General features: G+C 45.8%; 2 protein-coding genes across 4 annotated transcripts in view; both read left to right on the top strand.

Annotated features, from left to right (window-relative positions):
- The first annotated feature begins 3,936 nt into the window (after positions 1-3,936).
- Positions 3,937-5,805, top strand: LOC132213065 (mitoregulin-like). The gene is made up of 2 exons (XM_059659100.1): positions 3,937-5,269; positions 5,714-5,805. Exon 1 carries the CDS (start codon positions 4,991-4,993, stop codon positions 5,159-5,161), a length of 171 nt encoding a protein of 56 aa, XP_059515083.1. The 5' UTR covers positions 3,937-4,990; the 3' UTR covers positions 5,162-5,269; positions 5,714-5,805.
- A 6,725-nt stretch (positions 5,806-12,530) lies between these two features.
- NPHP1 (nephrocystin 1) overlaps positions 12,531-22,783 on the top strand; it is a 97,903-nt gene continuing 87,650 nt past the window's right edge. For 2 of the 3 annotated variants that reach the window (XM_059659102.1, XM_059659103.1), the window contains exons 1-4: positions 12,531-12,737; positions 15,244-15,317; positions 20,568-20,628; positions 21,088-21,212. In XM_059659102.1, the coding sequence (XP_059515085.1) occupies positions 12,669-12,737; positions 15,244-15,317; positions 20,568-20,628; positions 21,088-21,212 (329 nt within the window). In that variant the 5' untranslated portion in view covers positions 12,531-12,668. The remainder of the gene's footprint in view (positions 12,738-15,243; positions 15,318-20,567; positions 20,629-21,087; positions 21,213-22,783) is intronic. The other variant, XM_059659101.1, reaches the window with a different exon arrangement.

Consider the following 22,783-nt stretch of genomic DNA (forward strand, 5'->3'; position numbering starts at 1 on the left):
GTTTTTCTTAATGACTGGTGACAGTGTGAGGAGGGAGCCTTGTGTTAGTGAAGAGTCTGAGGACCTGGGAGGGAAGGCACGGATGGGAAATGGTGTGGAGTCCTGGAACCTGGCCCAAGGGGAGGAGGAGGGCAGTCAGAGTTGGCCCCCAGTCTGTTGTCTCAGCAGGTGTTGGGGTGGGGAACCCAGGAGCCCCAGTCCCTGCCGACCTGTCATGAGCTGGCAAGTGGAGCCAGTGCTGCAGGCTGCGAAGGACTCAGCATGAGAAGATGCAGGATGTGAAGGGCAGCAGGAAAGATGGAGGCCCTGGAGCCCAACTCTGTCTTAGAGTTTGGTAATGGAAGAACTTTCAAACAGACATCTGTTCCATCTTGTTTACGGGCTGCAGGGCTCTATGAGGATGGGGCCTGAAGGGGCAGGGTGCAGGCGGCCCTGTTTGGAAGCTTCCTGCCCTGGCTCTATCGGAACCGGAACCGCAGCCAGCCCTGTTAAGGAGCACTTCCTGATGCTGCGAGCTCACCCTGGCCCAGTCCCTGCCCCCCTCGGTTTGACCTTACTCTCGGGGATTCTCACCTAGATTTCTAGGGCCACTGCTGTTGGAGAGTTTCCTTCTGGAATGACCTGGGGGAGGGGAGCTTTGTTTTAATAAGGGAGAGGATGTTCCATATTCTTTCTTTCCCACCTGTTTCCTCCCTGTATTCAATAAGAGTGGTGAGGGAGCCCTATCCGGTTTGGCTCAGTGGATAGAGCGTTGGCCTGCGGACTGAAGGGTCCCGGTTTCAATTCCAGTAAAGGGCATGTGCCTTGGTTGCGGGCACATCCCCAGTCGGGGTTGTGCAGGAGGCAGCTGGTCGATGTTTCTCTCTCATCGATGTTCCTGACTCTCTATCCCTCTTCCTTCCTCTCTCTAAAAAATCAATAAAATATATTAAAAGAGTGGTGAGGGAAATCTGCATGTGTGTGCACTTGCACTCACACACAATTTCTGTCACCTGCCTTTCATGCTTTCTTTTGCAATGTTCACCTATCAAAAGGAGGTAGCTATTAGCACACATGCCTTGCCCTGTAGGGCCTTCCAGTCTGGCTGTCAGGGCAGGAAACCTGATGAGGCAGAAACTTGACATCTGGCACGCACTTGTTGCCCCTTGAGACTGACGGTCTAGGACAACTTCATGAAGGGGGAGAGATGTCATGCTGGCCTTGAAGAACGGGTAGCCTTTCGTGAGAGTGATGTAATCAGGGGTGAGAAAACAGGCAGACAGCGACAGGCTTGGGGACCGCTGAGCTGGTGTTTGAGCAGTGGTGACAGCCACTGAAGAGGAGTGACGACATGGATGGACCCAGCCTGGGAGGGCCTGGAACACCAAGGTTATTGCCAGAACACATACAGCTGCAAGATACAGAACTGTTAGCACAGAAATACCTTAATTAAGTGGAGTTTATTGATTCCCATAGCTGAAAAGGCTGGATCCAGGGACTCGAACAATGACGTGAAGACGTGATTTCTCTCTGCTCGCTCATGGGCTCAGGAGTTTCTCCCCACAGGTGGTGAAGACGGTCAGCAGCAGCCCCATCTTGTTTAAGGGCTGGACGAGTGCTTTTGCCCAACTGAGCCCAGGCCCCTTTCCCTGAACAGTGGCCAAGGACCTGGAGCTTCCCCTTGTGGCCCAGGATGAGGATGGTTACATCGCCGTACTGGATTCAGAGATGGCGCCACTAATGGCGGTTGGGATGCCTGAGCCCAAGGGTGAAGCTACCCCAGTTAGAGATCTTCGCTGGCATGAGCCTATGAAACAGGTGAGCCACCTCTAGTCCCTCCCTCCTTCCTGTGATGACAGGGCTTGTGGGCACTGGCCAGCTCTGCTCTTGTAGAAGTTCTGTGTGTCCTATCTTTGACCAGGGCTGGGCCTTGAAGTCAGGTTTGCCCACTGTCAGCAGGCAACCTGGGCCTTGATTACACCTGCCCTGGGCTCCAGATCATGCCTTTTCCTTCCCTCCTTCGCTTGCCCCTTTCTTCCTGCCCCATTCCAGTCAGAGAGAAAGGAGACTCTATTACTTATGACATAGCAATGAAGTATCACCATTTCTGTGCCAGATCTGAGTCCCCGTTCCCACAGGGTGATGTGAAGATGGCCAGGTGACGTCTGCATGCACAGTGGGTGGCATCACAGAAAAGAAACAGCTTAGGAACACATGTCTTTTAAAAACATATTTCATTGATTTCAGAGAGAGAGAGAGAGAGAGACATCAATGATGAGAGCAAATTATTGATTGACTGCCTCCTGCACAGCCCTATTGGGGACTGAGCCTGCAACTTGGGAATGTGCCCTGACCTGGAATCGAACTGGTGACCTACTGGTTCATGGTTCAACACTCAACCACTGAGCCACTCTGGCTGGGCAAAAAACCCACATCTTTTAATAATGGGCAGTAAGAACATCTGCAGTTGGCTCAAAGGGAGACCTCATCTGCATCTCCTGGGGCTGAAAGCAAGCCTGCCCTTCGTTCCAGAGGCTGACACACTCTTCCAAAACTGTTCTCTACACACCAAGGAACAAGGGCAGACAGTGCCCCGTGCAAGACAAGCAGAACCATGAGGTACCCCAGAGAACTGTCTCCCATCAAGGCAACATGTAACTCACTTTCAGGAAATTGTGTTATGAACGACACTCTCTCCAATAGGAAGGTTCTTCTATACAAGTCAACTAAGGACAGAGAACCTGATTTGATAAAGGACATGGTGTAGTCATTCCTTCCTGTGGAGCAAGATCCCCACTAGCTTAGTGACACTACACATTCGTGACTGTCTGACAGCTCTGCAGAGCATGGCTTAAGTGGTGCCTTTGATTCAGGGCTCATGAGACCAGGGTTTTGGCTGAGACTGTGGTCTCTTCTGAGGGTCTACAAGGAAAGGAGATGCTTCCAATCTCACCCTGGTTGTGGGCAGAACTCAGTTTCCTGCAGGTTTAGAACTGAGGGTGGATCTCCTGTGGCTGTGGCTGCAGGCGTCCTCAGCTCCGAGGGGCCACAGGGAGCTTCTTGACCCGTGGGCCACTTGCTGCTGCACAGCCCACAGAGCAGAGGGCCAGCAACTCCAGCTGAATGGCCACTGCAGTCTGTGTGAGGAACCCGTCAATGTGTCGGTGCCACCATGGTGGACATGTGCTCTCCTGCTGTGTTCAGATGTGTTCCTGGAAGGGGGTTAGGGGGTGGGGGTTTGATGGGGTCAGGATAAGCGAGGTGGGTGCCAGGGTGTCTTACCAGAAGCCACCATTTGGGGTTGAGTGACAGTGTGTGTGTGAGGAGGGTGTGGGCACCAGGTGCCTGTGGACTTAGAAACTTGAGAGAAGTGGCCGCTGAATTGTGGTTTGGGTGATCTGTGGTTGTGAATTAGGAGAGTTAGATGTTAGGAGAATTTTTTGACAAGTGGGAAAAGGGAAACTGAGACAGATGGTTAGACAAATGGGGTCAATTAGAACAATTTACAGCCTGCTAATAAATTGCAAGATCTATCTTTCCTAACCAAGGACACTTGAGAGCAAATGGTCAATTCTCCTTCCTAAAAGTAAATAGCTTAAATCACCCTGGTCAGGGAGATAACAGAGACCCAGCTAGTGTCATTAATGCCAGCCAAACCCCAGCACAAATCAAGTCAGGGGAACAAATAACAAAAAAACCCAAATTAGAATCAAGCAAACCCAAGATAGAGGTAAAGCTCACCAGAAAATGACGCTGGTCCCTCTATTTCAGCGGTTCTCAACCTGTGGGTCGCGACCCTTTGTGGGTCGAACGATCCTTTCACAGGGGTCGCCTAAGACCATCGGAAAACACATATATAATTACATATTGTTTTTGTGATGAATCACTATGCTTTAATTATGTTCAATTTGTAACAATGAAAATATACCCTGCATATCAGATATTTACATTACGATTCATAACAGTAGCAAAATCACAGTTATGAAGTAGCAACGAAAATAATTTTATGGTTGGGGGTCACCACCACATGAGGAGCTGTATTAAAGGGTCGCGGCGTTAGGAAGGTTGAGAACCACTGCTCTATTTGCTCAGTTTGACACATCACCGTATTAAAGAACACACCTAGGAAGCTGATGACTATGTTGCTGAGGCCCTCCCCTAGGATTCCCACCTTTAGGAAACAGATAAGAACCCTCAAAGCAAAGGACCCAGCGTGTGCTCTCCTTGGATCACGCCCACACCCCTCCTTTTCTGGGGCATGTACTTTTGCTCTCTTTCTCCTAAACTCTGAAGGTCCCCACTAGACTTGCAACCAGGGGAGCAGTGGGCAGCAGTAGCTCCTCCGGGGCTAGCACCGGAACCTGCCTCCAAGGCCGCCCTTTCTCTCACTTTTCAGTGAGCTAACAGCAGCCTCACCTTGGCTCCCTTCTGTCAATGTGACTTTTACTTCGCAGTGAGTCCTGGCAACCCAGCGTGGCTCACTTCTTTCCTATAAAATTTCTACCGGGCCAAAGCAGCCCCTCCTCGGCTCTCCTGCTGCTGCTTCTATGCTAAGCCCTTCCTTTATTTCACTGTCCCAGCTTTAGAAAACGTTCTCTCAAAATCACCTGGACGCGTATTGTACAATCTTCCCAGCAAAGTCAAGAACCTACACCTCACTCCAGGCCATGGGAGGCGGATGGCTCAGGCGGGCTCCGTTCTCATGACAGTTGCAGGATGGAGGCTCTAGCTTTTGGCTGGCTGCTGGCTGGGGTGGCCACTGTTCCTGGAGGCCACATCAGTGCTTTGCTATTGGAGCTTCTCCAACATGCCTGCTTAGTTCATCCCGCCCACAGGAGAGTCTGCAGTCGGGTAAGGAGTTTTATGTAAAAGTGACCCTAGGAATGACATCCCAGCAAGTCAGAGCCGTCCCCCGCTCCCGCTCCCGGTGCAGGCGCTGCAGGTCGGCCACCGCACAGCAGGCGGCGCCGGGCTCGCCTCCTCCGCTCCTTGAACGCGCGCCGGCGGCCGGATGGCGGACGTGTCCGAGAGGAAGCTGCAGCTGGCGGTGCTGCTGGCCTTCGCCTCCGGGGTGCTCGTGGGCTGGCAGGCGAACCGGCTGCGGAGGCGCTACCTGGACTGGAGGAAGCGGAGGCTGCAGGACCAGCTGGCGGCGGCGCAGAAGAAACTGGACCTGGCCTGAGCGCGGACCTGGGCCCCGCCGCCCCCGCGCGCCCCCTCGCCTTGCCCAGGCCCGTGGGGTGAGGGGTGGGAGGCCCGCCTGAGCCAGGCAGGCTCCTCTGCAGTGTCGGTGAGCAGTGCTTGCAGTGGCTGTAGGTCTAGGTCTAAGGGGAGCCGCAGCTCACAGCAGGTGGCTTGCTCCCACAGACACCAACGAGAGGAGGTAGTTCTGTTTTCCCCAGTAACTTGCCCTGGTGTCCCAGTTCATTGCCTGTGTTTACTGGGAATTACTGGCCACGTAGCACCGTAGTCCTTGCATTCGTGTTTTGTACTCTCCAGTCTGAGTCCCTGGTTATTGGCAGCCTGGCAACATGGAAAGGGAAAGGCTTTGCCTCAAGTCCGGAGCCTTGCATCTAGTCCTGGCTTTTTCACCCGAGCTGTGCAGGCGCCCAGGGTCTGTTTTCTTACCTGTAACACCAGATTTTGTAGTTCATGGTTTAGCTCTACAATAGGATAAGTTGAAGTTAATGATTATGTATTTCTCAATTTTTCCCCTCTTTTCTGTTTCCAATAGCTTGTTGAAGATGGATATAGAGCACTGGACAGAAATTACTTCTCCTTGCACTTATGCACCAATTTTATTTTTAAAATAAAATGTCAAACACCTTTGAACTTTTTATGAAAAGTAGAAGTATCTTATTGGCCATGCGGTTCACTGCATCAAGAGACCTGGGTTTTCAAACGATATGTGAGTGTCTTAGAGCGGCTACCTTGTTTCTTAAGGAATCTATGCTAGTTCCTTGGTACAACTGCAAAGCAGAATTGGCCTGGGCACCGTTGTGAGTCCTTTTGGTCAGTTGTCTACTAGACCTGATCAGGAAAGAAGAGGCTGTATAAAAATAACTGAGGTTAGCCCAGCCAGTGTGGTTCAGTAGTTAGTGTCCACCTATGAACCAGGAGGTCATGGTTTAATTTCTATTCAGGGCACATGCCCAGTTGTGGGCTTGATCCCCAGTGTGGGGTGTACAGGAAGCAGCTGATCAATGATTCTCTCTCATCATTGATGTTTATATATCTCCCTCTTCGTTCCTCTCTGAAATCATTAAAAATGTATTTTAAAAAATAACTGAGGTTATTATTATTACTAGAGGCCCGATGCATGAAAATTCATGCAAGAGTAGGCCTTCCTTCCCCTGTCTGCCGGCACCAGCTTCCCTCTGGTACCCGGGAACCGGGCTGGCTTCCCCTGGGCCGCCCACAGGCACCCAGGACCCAAGCTGGCTTTCCCCACCCTGGCCCCAGTTTCGTCAGGAAGGACGTCTGGAATGACATCTGGTCTAATTAGCATATTACCCTTTTATTATTATAGATTGCCTTTTAGGATCTTAAATTTATCCAAATAATATTTACTGAGTATCTACTACAGCAGTTGACACAAAAGACTAAAATCCCTATCCTCATGCAGTTTACATTCCAGTGGAGGGAGTTTGATAATAAAGATAAGTAAATTATAGTTCAGAAGGTGATCAGTGTTATGGTGTGGGGAGCGGCTATAGGGTTAAGCCTCGGACTGACCTGTTGGCAAAGTCACAAACAAGTCCCAGCTTAGAGGGCACAGTCCTCTTAGCATAATTAGGCTTGACCTTGTGACGCTCCCTAGATCTTACCTGATGGGCTGAGGGAAGTGCAACAAGAACAAAAACAAGTGAAACAAGAACAGTGTAACTTTGGTAACCACTACCTTGTTTACCTCTGACTATAAAAATAAAGGCTCAGCTTGCCTAGGGATCTTTCTCTGTGGCCTCAGCCAGGCACAGGAAGATCCACGGAGACTAAAGAGAGCTAGAGAGTTCTGAACGCTGTCTCTGTGTAAAACATTCTTCGCCGACTCCGTCCACACCTTTGGGAACCCCTGGACCGCTGGGGCTGGACCCTGGCATTATGGGATGAAATAGAGCAGAATAGGGTAAGGAAGACCAAGAAAGCTGAAGTGAGGGGTAAGTGAGGGCATATTACAAATTCTCTGATAAAGTGTATCTGATTTTCTAGAAGCTCAAGGAATACCTTCAAAAATAAATCTTTTGAGGAATAGGGCAATGATACCTATCAAGTTGACACTAAAGAAGAGGAGAATGAGGTCTATGTTTTACCATATTTGGGAATGATCTTAATTAGCATCTCTTACCCTGACTCTAGCTCATTTCCATGAAGAGAAGATGGATCTTCTTTTCTTTTTCTTTTTAAAAATTTTTTTTTATTGATTTCAGAGAGGAAGAGAAGGGGAGAAATAGAAACATTAATGAGAGCGAATCATTGATCAGCTACCTCCTGCACACCCCCCACTGGGGATCAAGCCTGCAACCCAGGCATGTGTCCTTGATCAGAATTGAGCCCGGGACCTGTCAGTCCACAGGCTGATGCTCTATCCCCTGAGCCAAACCAGTTAGGACTCTTTTTTTTAAATGTTAATATATACTTTTATTGATTTCAAAGAGAAAGGGAAAGGGAGAGAGAGCGATAGAAATATCAGTGATGAGAATCATTGATTAACTGCTTTCTATACACCCCATACTGAGGACTGAGCTGCAATCTGGGCATGAGCCCTGACCGGGAATTGAACCATGACCTCCTGGTTCATAGGTCAAGAGGATGCTCAACCACTGAGCCTCAATGGCTGGGCTGGGTCTTATTTTCAACACTCACTAAGGGGTTTCCATGGGCATATTGACATGAAAATCCCTGCTCAGGAGGGGTGTGGCACTATTGAAAACTTCTTACACTGAGGGCTCCTTGGAAATCCCAGAGCAGTAGTTTATAGGTGACAAACAGCTAAGAGATCCAAGGCCTAAGGCTCTAATTACCGGTAGGTTTGTTGCTCAGGGACTGCCTAATCAGTCTAAATGGCAACAGATAACTTCATATCACTGTGAGAAGTGAACTGAAAATGACTCAATAAATGATCAATGACCCCCTGGAAACCAGACTCTCAGGGGCTTGAATACAGGAGGGAGTAAGGCAGAAGGGCCAACTTGAAACTACCAGGTGTTATGCCCAGATTTCAGGATCCCCAAAAGACCACCAGGGAGCCAGCCAAGCCCAATGCAAAAGCAAAAAGTCTTTATTCGAGCTAGCTCGGCTCCCCGACCACACTCACTGACGCAGCGGCAAGCAGCAGAGAGAGAGACAGCTCTGTGGGGAGAGGGGTTTTATAGGGGGGTTGGAGTAAGGGGAGGAGAGAGGACTGTGGGCCCTGCCGATTGGCCAGGCGCAAGTCGGGGTCTTGTTACACAGGATGTGGTCATATCTATGGCGCGCACTTCCCTTGATTGTCATTGGTTAGTTTAAAGAGATCCTGGGTGTGGCTAGCAGAGGCCTGGGCTTCCAGGAAGAAGCTCCTTGCCGGGCACATGGCTAAGGCTGCTGCCCAAAAATGGAGGATCCGGGGTAAGATGGAGGGTGTAGCCCTCGCCCTTTCACAGGTTCCCCTTGCCTCCTCTTCTATGTGGACACATCCTGATGCAGCTGTTTAATCTCTAGCAGCTCCTGGAGCCAGTAATCTCAATGCTGCTTGAAGAATTTACCTCAAGTATCTCCTTATTAGCAGGGACAACAGTTCAGGCCTGAAAAACAATTAGATGTTTGTGCTCCCGGGAGTATTATGGAATATGCATGCAAAGGAGAAACCCTCTTGAATAGAGCTTAGTGATGAATCTCCACTATATCTAAAAATCAAGAGCGAGAGACCAAGTCCCTGGTTATTGTGGATTTGCAAGAGGTGTTTTTTAGAACATTTAGCTCAGTTCCTGTAAAGATTAATTTTTTTTTTGTCTTAACAAATTTAATGACATCTCCATGTTAACAAAAAAATTAAGAAAATTGTTTCCACAGAAAGCTTTCTCCTCCTCATTTTACTGGGGTCATTATGCCTTACTGCCAACCTTGTGTTCATTCTGTGAATGCAGTATTTGAGGACTGAAATGCTGGTTCTAAGAGTTCCATCCTGTTAGGGTTTTTTGGCTGGTGACTCGGGCTGTGAAAGAATTCACAACTAAAAGAAGAGATAGATGCAGAGAGAAAGTTTATTTTTACTTTCCCCGAAGGGAAAAGGCCGGTGCATTCCTAATCAATACAAGGGCAGGTGATAAACAGCAGCCTGCTCTTTTAAAGGGTAAGGGCTGCAGATGTCCTAGGGAAGTGTCTTAGTATTTTTCCCAAGCCTGCACAACATGCTTAGAGTAAAAGTTATGAAGAGTTTAAAGGAGGCTTGTTGGAAGAGGGGGATGGGAACTTTCCTATTAACTAGAGACTTTCTGGTGCAAATTATCCCTGAGTTGAAAACATAGCAGGGAGGAGGGGAATGCAAGAATGTAGCCTTGCCGAAACCGGTTTGGCTCAGTGGCTAGAGCGTCGGCCTGCGGACTGAAAGGTCCCAGGTTCAATTCCAGTCAAGGGCATGTACCTGGGTTGCGGGCACATCCCTGGTGGGGGATGTGCAGGAGGCGGCTGACCGATGTTTCTCTCTCATCGATGTTTCTGACTATCTCTCTCCCTTCCTCTCTGTAAAAAATCAATAAAATATATTAAAAAAAAAAAGAATGTAGCCTTGAAAGTAACTTATCTTGCCCTGTAGTTTGAACAGAGAGCCTGTTTGAATCAGAGGAGCTAACAATCTTGGGGTTTAATTACCAGGTGCTTCTCATAAATTGTGGAAGGCTACAGCAAACAAAAAGAAAGGCCTTTTTTTTTGTCCTTACACATCCCATCTGGGCGGCAGTTTGTTGAAGTATCCTTGGGAGATGGGTTCTGATGCCAGTCATGTGCCCTGGAAATGACATTGTTCACTCATCAAAATATAGCTTCTCTCCCCTGCCCCCAACCCCACCATTTTGGTGGTGATGATGTTCCAGGACTCACAAGGAATAAATGCTTGTAACTCTGAATATGGTACAAAAATGTATAAAAGCAAAGTCACCTGAGGTGAACAAGAATGAAACTGTTTTCATTCTTCTCATTGCTCATATGTATACACATATGTTGGGAGTTTGTTTATTTTTTCCCAACATAGAGTTAAACTAAACTATATCCATGACTTTTTCATTTAAAATATGGAAATTTCTTTAAATCAGATATAGGATTTTTTTCCGAAAATTTAAAAAAATATTTTTATTTTTATTGATTTCAGAGAGGACGGGAGAGGGAGAGAGAGAGATAGAAACATCAATGATGAGAGAGAATCATTGATTGACTGCCTCCTGCACGCCCCCTTCTGGGGATTGAGCCCGAAACCCAGGCATGTGCCCTTGACTGGAATTGAACCCGGGACCCTTCAGGCCGACACTTTATCCACTGAGTCAAACCAGCTAGGGTGCCTAGTTTATTTATAGACATATTTAATATAAATAAGGATTTCATAAATGATAGATTGTCTTTAGTGCATTCTTTCCCCTTAACACTTACAAGATCACTTAGAAGTACTGATTTATCAGTACAACTTTGAGAAAATAGGCATTATCTACTAAATCTGAACATAAAATATGGCCTGTGGCCCAGCATTGTACACCTATGTTCCCACTGTGTACATGTGTAAATAGTAGCCAGTTATAATAGCCATAAACTGGAAACTTTTCACATGTCTACAATAGCAGAAGAAATGACTTGAGTACATCACACACGAAATATCAGGATGAACAAACTACAACAACACAGTCATACAAGTGTTCACAAACATGTTGAATAAAAGCCAGACCAAGCTGCCAGGACACAGAGTTCAAAAAGGCAAAACAAGTTTTTGCTCTTTGTAACTAGTATTTACTTTTGATATTGAAGGAGTGGAAGTGGGTGGGGCCTAGGAGGAGAAGACTACTAGGGTACTAGTAATTTCTGTATCCTAATCTAGGTGATGTTACGTGGGGGTGTTTCAGTGTGAAAATTCAGTGAGGTGGACACTTGTCACTTTTCTTTATATTATACTTGAAGATAAAAACCATACATATATAGCATGGCAATTGGGCCTGTGGAATCAAATTGTGTGTCGTACTGAAGAACATTTATATTAGTGTGATTCATCATTTGAAAAGTAAGCTCACATCATTTTTCTTATGCACTGTAGTGGAGTTTGGGAACTGGATTTATAGGATCCAGTCCCACTTGGGGAAATGTTATTACAATCTCAGAGGACAGATATAAAATTAAAACTGAACACAGGTTCAACTGCCTGCCTCAACAAAAGCCAAACTCCTGAGACAGGTATTTGTGAGAAGGAAAGTGGTTTATTCAAGTGTGGGCGACCTGAGAAGATGGTGGACTTTGGTCCTAAAAGCCATCTTCTCATCTTGGTGAAGCCAGCAATTCTTACAGGGTGGAAGGAAGGGGGCGAGTGGACGTGCAGAGAAACTGCCGATAGGCAGGCTGCCTTCTTGAGGGTCCCAATATAGATCTTTACTGTCAGCCTTCTGGAATTGGTCAGTATCAGCCAAATTCCTGTGGTTGGGTGATTTGGGGTCAGGGCATTTCTTGTTCACATGGGACAGGGACAGCTGAGTCCTGCTGGGTACTCGGTACTCATAAAGAAACTGTTAGTATATAACTTCATTTTTATGAGTTTTGTTGTTAGTGTATTTGATTTTCATTTTTATTTTATAGTCAGTTGGTTTGATATTAAGTTTTCATATTTTTATTGTAGGAACCTACATTAGCTCAAGTTAATGTTACAGTTTTCCCTAAAGTTAATATAGTTTTATGTGGGTTAAAATATTTTTTTTTTTGCTATCACTTAATTCATATTAGTATTCTTTTTAACTCTATATTCTGACCAAGTTTAGTATTAGTCCTGTATGAGTTAAAGTACATTAAAAAATGAGGTATATGTTCATGGTTACAAAATGGGGATGATAATTATTTGCTTACAGGCTTGCTGTAGAACAGACAGAATCACCATCCTCACAAACTGAAACTGGAATGAAATGAAACTTCAGCAATACACCAGATAGCAAAGAACTAAAAGCTGCCTTTTGAAAGAAGAGTATGCAACAGAACTGTGTATCCCATGAGGGCGTAGAGGGACGCTGTCCTTGCGGTTTAAGATACTTGAATGGTATCTTAAGGATGGCTTAAGGACACATATGTAATACCTTAATCAATAAAGGAAAAAAAAGGAATGGCTCAGCAAAACTGGCATCAGAAAACTAGGGGCATAACACCGAGGTGTCGCAGCCACGTGGCAACACCGCGGTCATGCGACAGGCAGTTTCCGACGCCGTGGGGAGCCCCGGCCCCCCCCCCCCCCCCCGCCCGCCTCTGGGTGCCGGTTGCAGACGATCACGTGCTTGGGGGCTGGGGGCTCCGGCCTGCGGGGCAGCTGCGGGGGGTATGCGATAGATGACCTTTGCCTTTACAGTCTTCGCCAGCCCCTGCAGCTGCGGGCTGCGAGGTGGACGCGCGGTGATGGCGTCATCCGGTGACGTCACCTGCCGGGGCCGCTCAGGCGGTTTCCCTGGCGACCGGTGCGCGCCCGGCGCGGAGCTGAAGAGATGCTGCCACGGCGGCCGCGAGACCCTCTGCAGTCCCTGCGGCGTCGGGGCCGCGAGCTGAAGCTGCAGGTACATCTGGCTGTCACGGGGCCGCGTCGTGGGGCGGCCCGGGCTCTAGCGGGCGAATCCTGGGAGCCGGGTCTGACCCTCATCCTCCCCACCAGACCCCGGGGGCTCCCGAAATGTTGACCTTTCACTGCGCGGTCTCACCCTAACATTTCAGTCCCCGAACCTAACACCTCCCTTAACCCCCTCACCTCCGATCTAACCTTTTAACAGGGACCATGGCCAACCAACCGCATCTGGGCCCAGCACCATTCTCCCCCCTCCAGCCACTACTCCCCCTGCCCCCCCCCGGCCTCCCCCCCCCGGCCTCCCCCTCCGGCCTCCACCCCCCCCCCCCTTCCTCCATGGAAGCCGCTATTGCTTCCCGTGAACTTAAGCAAAATAGGACTAGTCAGTGAGCAAAGACTTAAAATAAAGAAGAAATACAAGTAACTAATATACATGAGAAAAGTTAACTTCAGAGATAAGTAGTTGCAAGGGAAAGATATCTCGAACACTTATTTATTTTTTAAGTGTTTTTATTGATTTTAGACAGAAAGGGAGAGAGAGAGAAGGAAAAAAGAAAGAAAAAAACCATCATTGATTGGTTGCCTCCAGTGCACACCCTGACCGAGGATCACATCTACAACCTAAGTATGTGCCCTGACCAAGAATTGAACCTGCGACCTTTTGGTCCACAGGAAGTTCAAATAACAGCCACACTGGTCAGGGCTCTTGAACATTATTTTTAAAAAATATTTGTTTATTTATTTCATAGAGGAATGGAGAAGGAGAGAGAGATAGAAACATCAATAATGAGAAAGAGTCATTGATTGGCTGCCTCTTGCACTGAGGATCAAGCTGGTAATCCTGACCTGGAATCCAATCATGACAACCTGGTTCATAGCTCCACACTCAGTCACTGAGCCACACCAGCGGGGCCTCTTGAACATTTAAAAAAAAATATATATATATTTTATTGATTTCAGAGAGGAAGGGAGAGGTAGAGATAGAAACATCAATGATGAGAGAGAATCATTGATCAGCTGCCTCCTGCAGGCCCCCTACTGGGGATTGAGCCGCTACCTGGGCAAGTGCCCTTGATTGGAATCGGACTGGGACCTTTCAGTCCTCAGGCTGATGCTCTTTCCAGTGAGCCAAACCAGCTGGGGTGGATAAATATTTCTTAAGTGACCCTATTGGAATTGTAGTGGTACAACAAACAAAATACTCTTCTGGTAGAAATTAAAATAAAACTTGAGGCATGAACTTAAGCTAAGCTTTGTCTAGATATGTAATATGATTCTGTTTCTAATTACAATTTAGTGCAATTTTGGGAGAATAACAAAAATTGTTATTAAAACAAAACAAACTATTAACAAGGATTGTCCAACCTGGAGAAGAATTAGCTCAGGAGCCTTTGGTATCCTGAATGGGAAAGGTTCTTGGATAGTGTGAGCTCCTCTTCCCTGTCTCTATAGAGGACGCCTAAAGCAAAAAATGGAACAGATTTCCCACGTGGTGTCTAGGGAATAAGAGCGCAGCTCATTCATGCCTCAGACAAGATGCAAAATAGCACGAGTAGAGAAGAAGCTAGTGAACTTCTCTCTTTCTCCACCCACTTTGTCTTCGCATCATTTAGAGAAAAGAACCCAACAGAAGTAGGTGGCTCTTTTGTGGGTACTTTGGCAAAGTTACATGTGTTTGGAAAATACTAAGTCATGGTGTAAGCTATAAGAATGAGGATAGCCCTAACCGTTTTGGCTCAGTGGCTAGAGCGTCAGCCTGTGGACCCAAGAGTCCCAGGTTCGATTTCGGTCAAGGGCATGTACCTTGGTTGCAGGCACATCCCCAGTGGGGAGTGTGCAGGAGGCGGCTGATCGATGTTTCTCTCTCATCGATGTTGCTGGCTCTCTATCCCTCTCCCTTCCTCTCTGTGAAAAATCAATAAAATATATTTAAAAAAAAAAAAAAGAATGAGGATAAACAAACATGTGATATATCCAGACAGTGCATACTACTCAGCAATAAGAAGGAACAAACTAATGATACACACCACAAACAACATGGCAGCATCCCAGAAACACGCTGTGTAAAAGGATTACACAAAAGAGCACATACTTCCTGGGCACGTCCTGGGGTGAGGGTGCTTTTCTGTACGTTGATGGGGTTTGGGTTACACAGGTATATACAAATGTGTAAGATTCGTGCATTTCATTGTATGTACATTTTACACCAATTATTGAACTCTAGTTAGTGATACCATGGTGCATTATTTAAGGGGAAATGTATTGGTGATTGCAGTTTACTTCAAAATTCATAAATGAGACTGGTGAATAGATGGGTCAAATAAGAATAAGTACAGTGAAATGTCAGTGGTGGAATCCAGCTGGTGGGGGTTCACTGTACAGTGCTTTCCACTTTGTTGTGTGTGTTCATCCTAAAATATTGGTGAAAAGATTAAACTTTTATTTCCTAAGGCTACATGGTATTTAAGAATATGATATTTTAAAATTTCTTTTTGTTATAGGTTGATAGTTTGCTTTCTGAGAGTCAATTGAAAGGAACTCTAGAAACCAGTAAAAGGCGAGATATTTACCAAAGGTAAAGCATACTCAATGTTATAAGCTTTCCAAGAACTGTACTTGCATTGCAATGAGCTGTGTTTATAGAATTGAAACTGTTTACGGCATTATTTCTTTCTGTTTTTATTAGTACAATTAAAAGAACTGATAATGAGAAATATTGAGGTAACAATGAAATTTTTCAAAATGTATTTAAAAAGATTTCTTGCAATTATCTAGTTCTATCAGGTCTAAATATTGGAATGATAAGATTAAATTGAGAATTACAAATCTTAAAAAGAGGTAACTTAATTTATTTTATATTCTGCATGTACCAAGCAGTGTGGTCTACACTCTGAAAACTATTCCTGATTAATTCTCACAATACACCAGAAGAAAATTGAGGTTCACAGTGGTTCGTTAACTTCTCTAGCATTACTTTGCACTGAGACATTAGAGTGAAGGGGCAATAAAAATACCTTACGTTTGCTGAGAAACGCAGGGTTCAGTAAAGCAAGAGGAAGAGCATTGCTGAAGTTGCCATGGAGGTGCCTGCTTTGGCCCATTTGAATCCAGTGGAGGAATTACATGGTGGCCTCACTTGGATCTAGGAGAAACCACCCTAAACCTGAAGGTGGTGGATTTGCTGTTGTGACAGCAACTATAGAAACTGCGGAGTGAACGTGGTGGCTGAAGCAGGATTGTGGGAGGTCCTTGGCCTGTGTAGGCCCAGGTCCTGTGACGTGGTCAGACATCTCTATTAACAGTTCCAGCTTCCTTAAGGTGGGAAAACGGTTCTCTTGGTGGATAAGTGTTTCTGTTTTGTTTTGACATTTTTTTTTTTTTTAATCCCTGGAAAAGTTTAAAATAAAATAGAGTTTAAAATTATATAGTCATAATGAACTAAATTGAATTAGATTATTAATACTTTTGTATTGTTTAGGACATCATTAAGATAATCTGTGTGTTTGGGGTTTTTAAAGAGTTTATAACATTCAGAAGAACATTAGAGATTCATTCTACTAGTTTAAATGATTTATTAGAATCATTGGAAAAACTTACTGAAGTCAGGCATTCAAAGTGCTTAAAAGCAAAATTAAGTTTATATGAATTTTAAAGTGTCTAAGGGGATTTAATTAACTACATTTATTAGTAGGATTGATTGATTAAGGAATTTAGGTCAAGTTTTAAACAATAGTGAAAGAAAAAGTGAAGGTGATTGTACTTGCTTTACTAGGCTTAAAAATAGAATAAGATTTATAGGCTGAATTTGAAGCTCCAGGAAAAACTGGGTTTTAAAATTTTATTTTAATAGCCCTAGCCTGTTTGGCTCAGTGGATAGAGCATCAGCCTGCGAACTGAAAGGTCCCAGGTTCGATTCCGGTCAAGGGCATGTACCTTGGTTGCGAGCACATCCCCAGTGGGGGGCGTGCAGGAGGCAGCTGATCGATGTTTCTCTCTCATCGATGTTTCTAACTCTCTATCCCTCTCCCTTCCTCTCTGTAAAAAGTCAATAAAATATATTTTTTAAAAATTTTTATTTTAATAAACTAATTATTTTTAAACCCAAATAACCATAAACTAGTCTTCTCTGTGTATAAAAAGACCTCCTCACAGTCATTTTAAAGATTCACATTGAGATTTGCATGTCTGAAAGTGTGTTTTAGCCTGTATGTTTGATTAATTATTGGCTGGAGGGAGATAAAGTAAAAATAATTTCTACTTAAACATTTGAAGACATTGTCAGGTTTCTTCACACCCAGTGATGCTAAGTTTGATGACCATTCCTTTCTAACTGACCTGTTGGGCTTCTCTCTTCAGCTTGGGTGTTTTGAAATGTTATCATGATATCTTTGTGGTTTTTATCTTGCTCAACATTCATTGTGTCTTACTTTTTTTTAAATCCTCACATGACAATATGTTTTTTAAAAACTGATTTGAGAGAAAGAGAGAGAAACATTGATTGGTTGCCTCCCATATGTGCCCTGACCAGGGATCGAACCCCCAACCTAGTTATGTGCCCTGACCAGGAATTGAACCGGCAGCCTTTTGGTGCATGGGACAGTGCTTCAGCCTACTGAGCCACCTGGCCAGGGCCCAGTGCATCTTTTCAGTTTGACAACTCATGTCTCTCATGAGCTCTAGGGGATTTTCTGTTATTAGAAGACTAGAAGCCCGGTGTACAAAAATTTGTGCACTCGGGGCGGGGGGGGTCCCTCAGCCCCGCCTGTGCCCTCTCGCAGTCTGGGACCCCTTGGGGGATGTCCACCTGCTGGCTTAGGCCTGCTCCCTGGGGGGGAGTCAGACATCCCTCTGGCAGCCTGGGAGCCCTTGGGGGATGTCCACTTGCCAGCGGGGAGCAGACCTAAGCTACAGTCGGACATCCTTAGTGCTGCTGAGGAGGCGGGAGAGGCTCCTGCCACCACCAGTGTACTGGCAGCCATCAGCCTGGCTTGTGCCTGAGCAGAGCTCCCCCTGTGGGAGCACACTGACCACCAGGGGGCAGCTCCTGCATTGAGCATCTGCCCCCTGGTGGTCAGTGTGTGTCATAGTGACCAGTCATTCCCAGTCGTTCTGCTGTTAGAGTCAATTTGCATATTACCATTTTATTATATAGGATAGAGGCCTGGTGCACGGGTTGGGGCCAGCTGGCTTTCTCTGAAGGGTGTCCCAGATCAGGTCCCGCTGAGGTGCCTGGTCAGCCTGGGTGAGGGGCTGAGGGCTGTTTTCAGGCTGGCCACACCCCCTTCAGGGCGGGGGGGTCCCGCTGGGGTGCCTGGCCAGCCTGGGTGAGGGGCTGATGGCCATTTTCAGGCTGGCCATGCCCCCCGGTGACTCAAGCTCCCAGCCTCTCTCTCCTTTTTTTCTTTTTCTTTTTTTTCAGTGGGCGGGCTGGAAGCAGGTATCTGGGATTTATTTATCTTCTATAATTGAAACTTTGTAGCCTTGAGCAGAGCTGAGGGCCGGCCAGGGCAGGAGGGAAGCTTGGCTTCCACCATTGCTGGGGGCAACCCAAGCCTTCTGCTCTCTCCAGCTCCATGGCCGCTGCCATCTTAGTTGGGTTAATTTGCATACTCGCTCCTGATTGGCTGGTGGGCATGGCTTGTGGGTGTAGCGGAGTGACAGAGTGATGGTTAATTTGCATCTTTCTCTTTTATTAGTGTAGATAAGTTTTTTTACTTTTGTGTGTCTTTTTCTTCCTGAAACAGCTTTGAGTCAGGGAGCCTCCTGGACTATTTTCTTGGTCTCTTATCTCCCCATTAATATATAGTTTTTGTTTCTGTGTCTTTTTGTTTTTGCCTGGGAGATGCTCTTGATTTTTCTTCAACTTCCTATGGAATGTTTGATTTTAACAGACACATTGGCAACTTGGAAGTGTTTTTTCTTGCTCTTTTTCATAACATCATTCTCCTGTTTTCAGATGATCTCCTTACTACTTTCATGATTAGGAGATTTTTTAAAAGTTTTCTTCTGTTCTCTGAGTTGTCTTTATTTAATGTTGGTGAGTCTTAAATTTTATCTTCCATGTTGCTGGTTTTCTTTATTACATCTGGTGGTCCTTGGGTTATCCATTTTTATTTAAGAACTAGAGGCCTGATGCATGAAATTCGTGCAAGAATAGATAGGCCTTCCTTCCCCCGGCTGCCGGCACTGGCTTCCCTCTGGCACCTGGGACCTGGGCTTCCCTCCGGCTGCTGGCAGGCACCCAGGACCCGGGCTTTTCTTGCAGCCTTGGCTTCATCCAGAAGGTTGTCCAGAAGGACATCCGGGCTAATTAGTATATTATGCTTTTATTGTTATAGATGAGGGACTAGGCTGATTAGTCTAGAGAGCCTTATAGGATTTTCTACTGTTGTGTATCCAGTTTCCTTCCTACTGGTACTCCCTTATGAGAATGAAGTTCTCTGTGTGTGGGCAGGGATTTGCAGGGGCTGGGAGTGAGCCTTTAGCCTGAGGAGCCCGCAGTGGTAGAGTAGGTGGGCTGTACCCTGGTGTACAGGGAAGTTCTTTAGCACCTAGAAGTCTCCCCAGGTCATTCATTATTTTTTTTTTTTAGAGAAGAGTGCCCTGGTAAGGAGGGAGAGCAGGGAGTGGGGAGGTAAGAGAAAGGGGAGCTAACTGTCAGGCTTTCTGTACATAAACAGGCTTATTTAATAGTCAAAGACTTATACAAGGGCCTTAACTAAATCTGAACTTAATCAGCATCTTTACTCTCTCCCTGCATAATAGAAAGACCTTGGCTTGCCCTAAGACTGATTTTCCTCTTCATAGCTTAGATGATATGGACATGATTTAATTTATATAATACGCGATAATGCAAATAACACCCCAATATATATAGCAAGCCCAGCTGTAGCCACTTTTGGTTGTATTTATAGTTCTCACTTGGATGTCTCAGACTTAAGCTAAATGCTATGAGCTGTCTGTGGAATAACTAAACCCTGGGTGAATGGACAGGCCGAGGTCAAGGGGACGAGCACTGTGATGGGAAGAGACCGCTGTGGGGTCCTCAGCTCTGCCTCCACGTGGTTACTCTCCCATTGACAGGCTGTGCTCACCTTTCAGAACCTCACGTTCTCCATCTGGAGGGAGGGTGGCCCTAAGGGTCGCATGAGGCGATGCCTGTGAACTGTTAGCTTCCCGCTTGGTGCACACCACCTGTTAGCCGTATCCTCATTCTTGGTGTCCTCTTGGCCGGGTCCTAGGCCTGTGGACTTTAGTGTGGGTGGAGGAGCATTTTCAAGTCCGGTCGGTGCTGTCCTTATTTTAGAGGCAGGACCCTGAAGCCCGGGGCCGCTTAGCTTTCTGAGCTTTGGTTTTCACATCTGCGTGCCGCAGAGCTGGGCTGTGAGGATGCCAGGCTAATGGGTGGAAAAGCATTTGCATGTGCATTTTATTTACATGTGTATTTTTATTTATTTAAAATATTTATGATATGTTTGCTTATTCACATAAGGTTTTCTACAGTTTAAAAAATGTTATTAATGATTTCAGAGAGAGGGAGAGATAGAAACATCAATGATGAGAGAGGATCATCAATTGGCTGCCTCCTGCTTGCCTCCCTCTCCGCTCCCCCCGGGGATTGAGCCTGAAACGGGATCTCCTGGTTGATGGATCAACATTCAACCACTGAGCCACAACAGCGGGCTACATGTGTATTTTTAAACATAAGCCATATAATCACTAACTGCCTTGCCTGCTTAAAGTCTTATGCATGACTTTATAGACTAACTTTTTGGTTTTGACAATAGAAAAATCAACATATTTTTCTCTCTTTTTAAAAATTTAGGTGTATCCAATTAAAACAGGCAATCGACGAAAATAAAAATGCTCTTCAAAAATTAAGCAAAGTAAGTATTACAGACACTCATATCCCAGAACATCTGTCTCACAGATGTTTCCATGCAGACTGACTCTCCATTTGGGAACCTGCGGACGGACGCGTTTCCCAGATGTGGAAACAGGTTCCAGAGGTGGAGCAGCTTTCCTGGCTCACTGCCCGGGAGGGGGCGCTTGGGAGGGGCCCGCCTTTATGACAGAGCCATCTGCCTGGGAGGTAGCCCTTCCCACTGCAGAGCGTCTGCAGGACCTAGAAGGGAACACAACAAGAAGCAAGTCATTTAATTTTTCGTTTGGTTTACATTCTAACCATCTACATTTCTTTTCATCTTATTTGCCTAACGGAGGCCTAGTCTCATACTGCTGTTTACTTTGTCTTCTAGCACATAGAGGAGTTGTCTTTTCTTTTAAAGTAAATACAATAGAAAACAAATACATTTTTCAGTGAAATGGACTCATGTTCTCTCCAGGCTGATGAACCCGCACCTGTTGGAAACTATCATCAGAAAAAGGAGGAGGAGCTCAGTCTCTTGGACAACCTGACCCACCAACTGCAGGAACTTGCCGTGTCCATAAGTAGAGAAAGTAGAACTGAGTATGCCGCTTCCCTTCCTTCTTTCAGATGTGAGGCCACCAGTTTTAATGTTTCACTCAGGATACAGACACAACAGTACAGCTATAAACGAGTGGCCGTAGCAGGATAGTCAGTGGACACTGGTCACAGGGCACAGTAGACAGTGTGAGAGCCCAGGAGTCATGCAGAAGACCGCAGTCCTGCTTGGTTGATGTTCAGGGACGTCAAACAGCCGTGCTGTGTATTTGTCCAGATTTTAGAGCTGTTTCTGGTTTGAGGGTTAAGTTCAATTCCAGCTACTTTATCCTTCTCAGTACTGGAATTCAGTGGGAGTTCTAGAGTTTTGCACCTCCATCCTTAGCATTTTCCCAGGATACAGCATAAAGATAAGGGAACAGCATTTGAGGACTCGGAATAGTTAATGTGTTCCTTTCTGCTTCCCACAAATTGGGCTTGTTTAGATCATCAGGTTCCTTCCACTTTGCAAAGGCTGTTACCCGCCCTCCAGCAGGAAGCAGGGCATGTTCCTGCCTCCAGCTTTCAAAGAATAGTTATGAAAGGAGAGTGTATGCAAGCAGATGATCCAAATAAATTTTTTTTTTACATGCGAACATTGACATTAAAGGCAGCATCTTTATTTTCATACATCTGTTTATTTAGCTTTTCAGATCTCGACTTTGTTCTCCAACTAGATGATACATTACCTGAGGGCAAAATTGTGACTTCCCTTCTTTCCCCCTCCCATGGGACCTGACACTTTCTGCTGCAGTCTTCGTATGAATACTATACAGCACTTCAGCAGTATGTTTGGGGCCACTTTAAATGACAGAATTGCCAACAAAAAGCACAAAAATGTGAAATTCCTGGTACTAAATAGATTGTAAAAAGGACACTTGTTTTCAGTCCAAGAGCCGAAAAGAGAAGGCAGAGTGTCGCCTTGTTCAGCCTCTGCTGTGAGCGTGTGCATCGGGCAACTTGAATTTTTTGCTGCTTTGCACTCATCTGTGCAAGAACACAGAAGCACTGCAAGTGTTGATTGGGGTTACCAGATACATTTTAGCAAGTAGGTGAATTTACAAATATGGAATCTGCAAGTAGTAAGGATCAACTCTATGCAGAAATCAATATGTGACAACAGAGGCACAGGAGTAGCTTAAAGGGCCGGCAGGGTACATGGGATGATATCATCTTAAAGGTCTTTCATTTTGGGTGAAATGTAAGATTCAGGTTAGACTATGATAAGTTAGGGATGCATATTGTAAAACCTAGAGCAATCACTACTAAATAAGGGAAAGAAGTAGCTAAGAAAACCAACGTAAACAATAAAATGAAATCCTAAACACGACCACTTTAAAGGTAAGCTTCTATAACGTAAGCTGTAGGAGTCTTCCAAGCACACAGTGTCTGTCACGCAGTAGGTGTCCTGTAAACATTTGGTGACTTTGCTGAATGTTGAATGAATAAGTAACACTCAGAGTTTTAGTGACTTATCCCAGCCAGTATTATTTGAACTTCTCTCCCTTCCCTCACCTTCCATTTTATCTCCTTCATATCTTTCCAAAGTCTTTCTCTTCCTCCTTAATCCTGTTTTC

This window comes from Myotis daubentonii, chromosome 12, assembly GCF_963259705.1.
Source record: "Myotis daubentonii chromosome 12, mMyoDau2.1, whole genome shotgun sequence".
In the NCBI taxonomy this organism is placed as follows: Eukaryota; Metazoa; Chordata; class Mammalia; order Chiroptera; family Vespertilionidae; genus Myotis; species Myotis daubentonii.